Below are 2,500 nucleotides of genomic sequence, written 5' to 3' on the forward strand. Positions count from 1 at the left end.
CATACATACATCTCCATATCCTTGACACTGCATCCGCGACATCCCCAAGAACATCAACATCCTACATACTTTATCACACACCACGTACTTCAGCCAACATAACTTCAATCATCACCTCCATGAGAAGTCATCGACGGTACCATGACCATCACACAGCCTCGTCACTGCCATCCACGGTACGACCATCAAAGACAGACAGAGGCTGAGGGCGGTTGCGTAATAAACAGGTGTGCTTTGATGTCGCCCTCAGATGGCCCAGTGTGGCTCAGAGCGCCCTCGGGCAGGCTGGACGTGAAGGAAGGGGATGACGTCACCATCACAGCTGTGGCTTCAGCGAACCCACCGTCAGTCAGGTGAGTCGTTAGGATTTTATTAATATTCGTTATGTATCGTAAGTTCATGTTTGTCTTATCTTTGGTTCTCTAGCGTTGTTTATCAGTACTATCACAATAGGAATACTACCTTGTATTAAATACTATTTGATATCTGGCGGTAGCTGTCTATAGATCTGTACAATAACACTTGTCATTATATACACCATTGTATATGTCACCATACGTAACGTCGCGCAACAATAATCCGTTAACAATACTCTCCCTTTTTTCCTAAAGCCACTATCAGCCATTGGCAACCAGAGCACAGACTCGTGTTCACTTCCTGCTTTATATGAAACAACACCTCACTCAGGATACATTAGCGGTCGTGTCACATGTTATTTTCACTTTCTTTGACATGAATTCCGGGTGACTTTATCTTCTCTGCAATGTAAAGGATGAAAGTATTTTGTAAAGCAAAGTTCTTTGTTGTTAGTGCTGTATTGTCAATGACATTCCTGAAATATACGTGTCAATGAGTATTATATAATTCACTCCGTATCCCCCATAGAAGAAAAAAAAGAAAAAAAAGGAAAATTGCACTTAGGCATTGCGATGTGCAACGTAAATATCCTCGTCTAAACTACTTCATTTGGCAGAATTTGGCTGACGTCGCTAATGGTTTGAATTAATTAAGGGAAAGGAACGTATGATGGAGATAATTCTCTCGCCTGGTCATTAGCGTTCTGTTTGTATACCTTCCCAAAGTAAGCTAAAAAAAATAAAATTAAATAAAAAAGATAAAAATCCCAACGCCCCCGTGCTATAAAGAATGTACTATTGTCATGGAGAATATGCAAATGAGGCCAGTCCCGAAAGAGCGTCCTAGAGGCAAATCTTTTTTCCGGTGAATTCACAACAGCTTTGTGTTTATTTCGAGTCAAAGGCTTTTCGATTAAGTAATAGCAAGACGCTGTTTTCACACGATTTATTTGTATGTTTATCGTGTTTTGGCCGTGCTAACCTACCTTTTTTTCCTTTTTTTCTTCTTTTTTCTTTACGTAATGCAGCATTAACATTCTTGGCTTCATCGGAAACTTAACAAGAAGGTCCTGTGCTGATTATATAATGTTGCTGTGAAATGATCATCCTCATGATATGTTGACCGGATTTCGCGGCGTCCCTCATGCTCTCTTCCAAGTGGATATTCATCACTTTTGTACCTTAAAGTCCGCACCACATGTCGCAATACTCTAACGACGATTCCACATCAATCCTTTCGGAATTAAAGTCCACACTTGGAATCTAATGAACCGGTTGCTTTGAGAGCTCCTTTTGAAGGTTCGAGCCTTCTTGAGTTCAAGCTAAATCACAACTCAAATTCTCCGGAGTCAAGTGAAGAAGAATAATTGAAAAAAAAAAGTAATAAGCCACGTGGAGCTAAGCGTATTTAATCACAGGACCTGCACATCCCACGAAATGAAATCATAAAACAGGGAATACACCAGAGAATAAAGAGGCCCTCTCGAACCACTTGGTTCATAATCGACAAGGTTCATCGAGGTAGACAAACATCATCAGAAAACATACTTGGAACAAGCCTCTAGCACAGTACTCTTTGGCCAACCTGTCTGAGGAAGCAAGAACAAACAGACAAACAGATTGCAAGAGCATAATGCAATATCTACAATATCGAGTTTCTAATTGGATGACCTAAGAATGCAGTGCAGTAAAAGCAACCTCCCGTTCTCATTAGACCCTTCTTTCGTGGCACGTATGACGAAGGTTGGTCCAATTAGTATTACTTAAAAAGAAAACGTTTTATCGGTTCGTATTTTCTCAAAAAAAAAGCGACTCAATAAAGGCCTTTCATATATCACCCATGGAATAGTTTCAAAACTTTTACTTTTCTCATGGAAGGACACATCCAAAACAATAATGAACGTCGCGGTCCTAGACTCTCTATTTTTCTCTCTCTTTCTCTCTTTCTCTCTTTCTCTCTCTCTTTCTCTGTCTCTCTATCTTTCTCTCTATCTCTTTCTCTCTCTCTCTTTCTCTGTCTCTCTATCTTTCTCTCTCTCTCTCTCTCTCTCTCTCTCTCTTTCTCTCTCTCTTTCTCTCTCTCTTTCTCTCTCTCTCTTTCTCTGTCTCTCTATCTTTCTCTCTATATCTTTCTTTCTCTCTCT

General features: G+C 40.2%; 1 protein-coding gene across 1 annotated transcript in view; it reads left to right on the forward strand.

The window, feature by feature from the left end:
• The window catches only part of LOC122254589 (nephrin), a 143,509-nt gene that overhangs the window by 113,276 nt on the left and 27,733 nt on the right, over window positions 1-2,500 (forward strand). Inside the window, exon 14 of the mRNA XM_086551346.1 lies at window positions 251-353. Within this exon, the coding sequence (XP_086407472.1) occupies window positions 251-353 (103 nt within the window). The remainder of the gene's footprint in view (window positions 1-250; window positions 354-2,500) is intronic.

Source organism: Penaeus japonicus, unplaced genomic scaffold (genome assembly GCF_977035675.1).
Source record: "Penaeus japonicus unplaced genomic scaffold, GWHDUDI00000001_assembly GWHDUDI00000025, whole genome shotgun sequence".
NCBI lineage: Eukaryota > Metazoa > Arthropoda > Malacostraca > Decapoda > Penaeidae > Penaeus > Penaeus japonicus.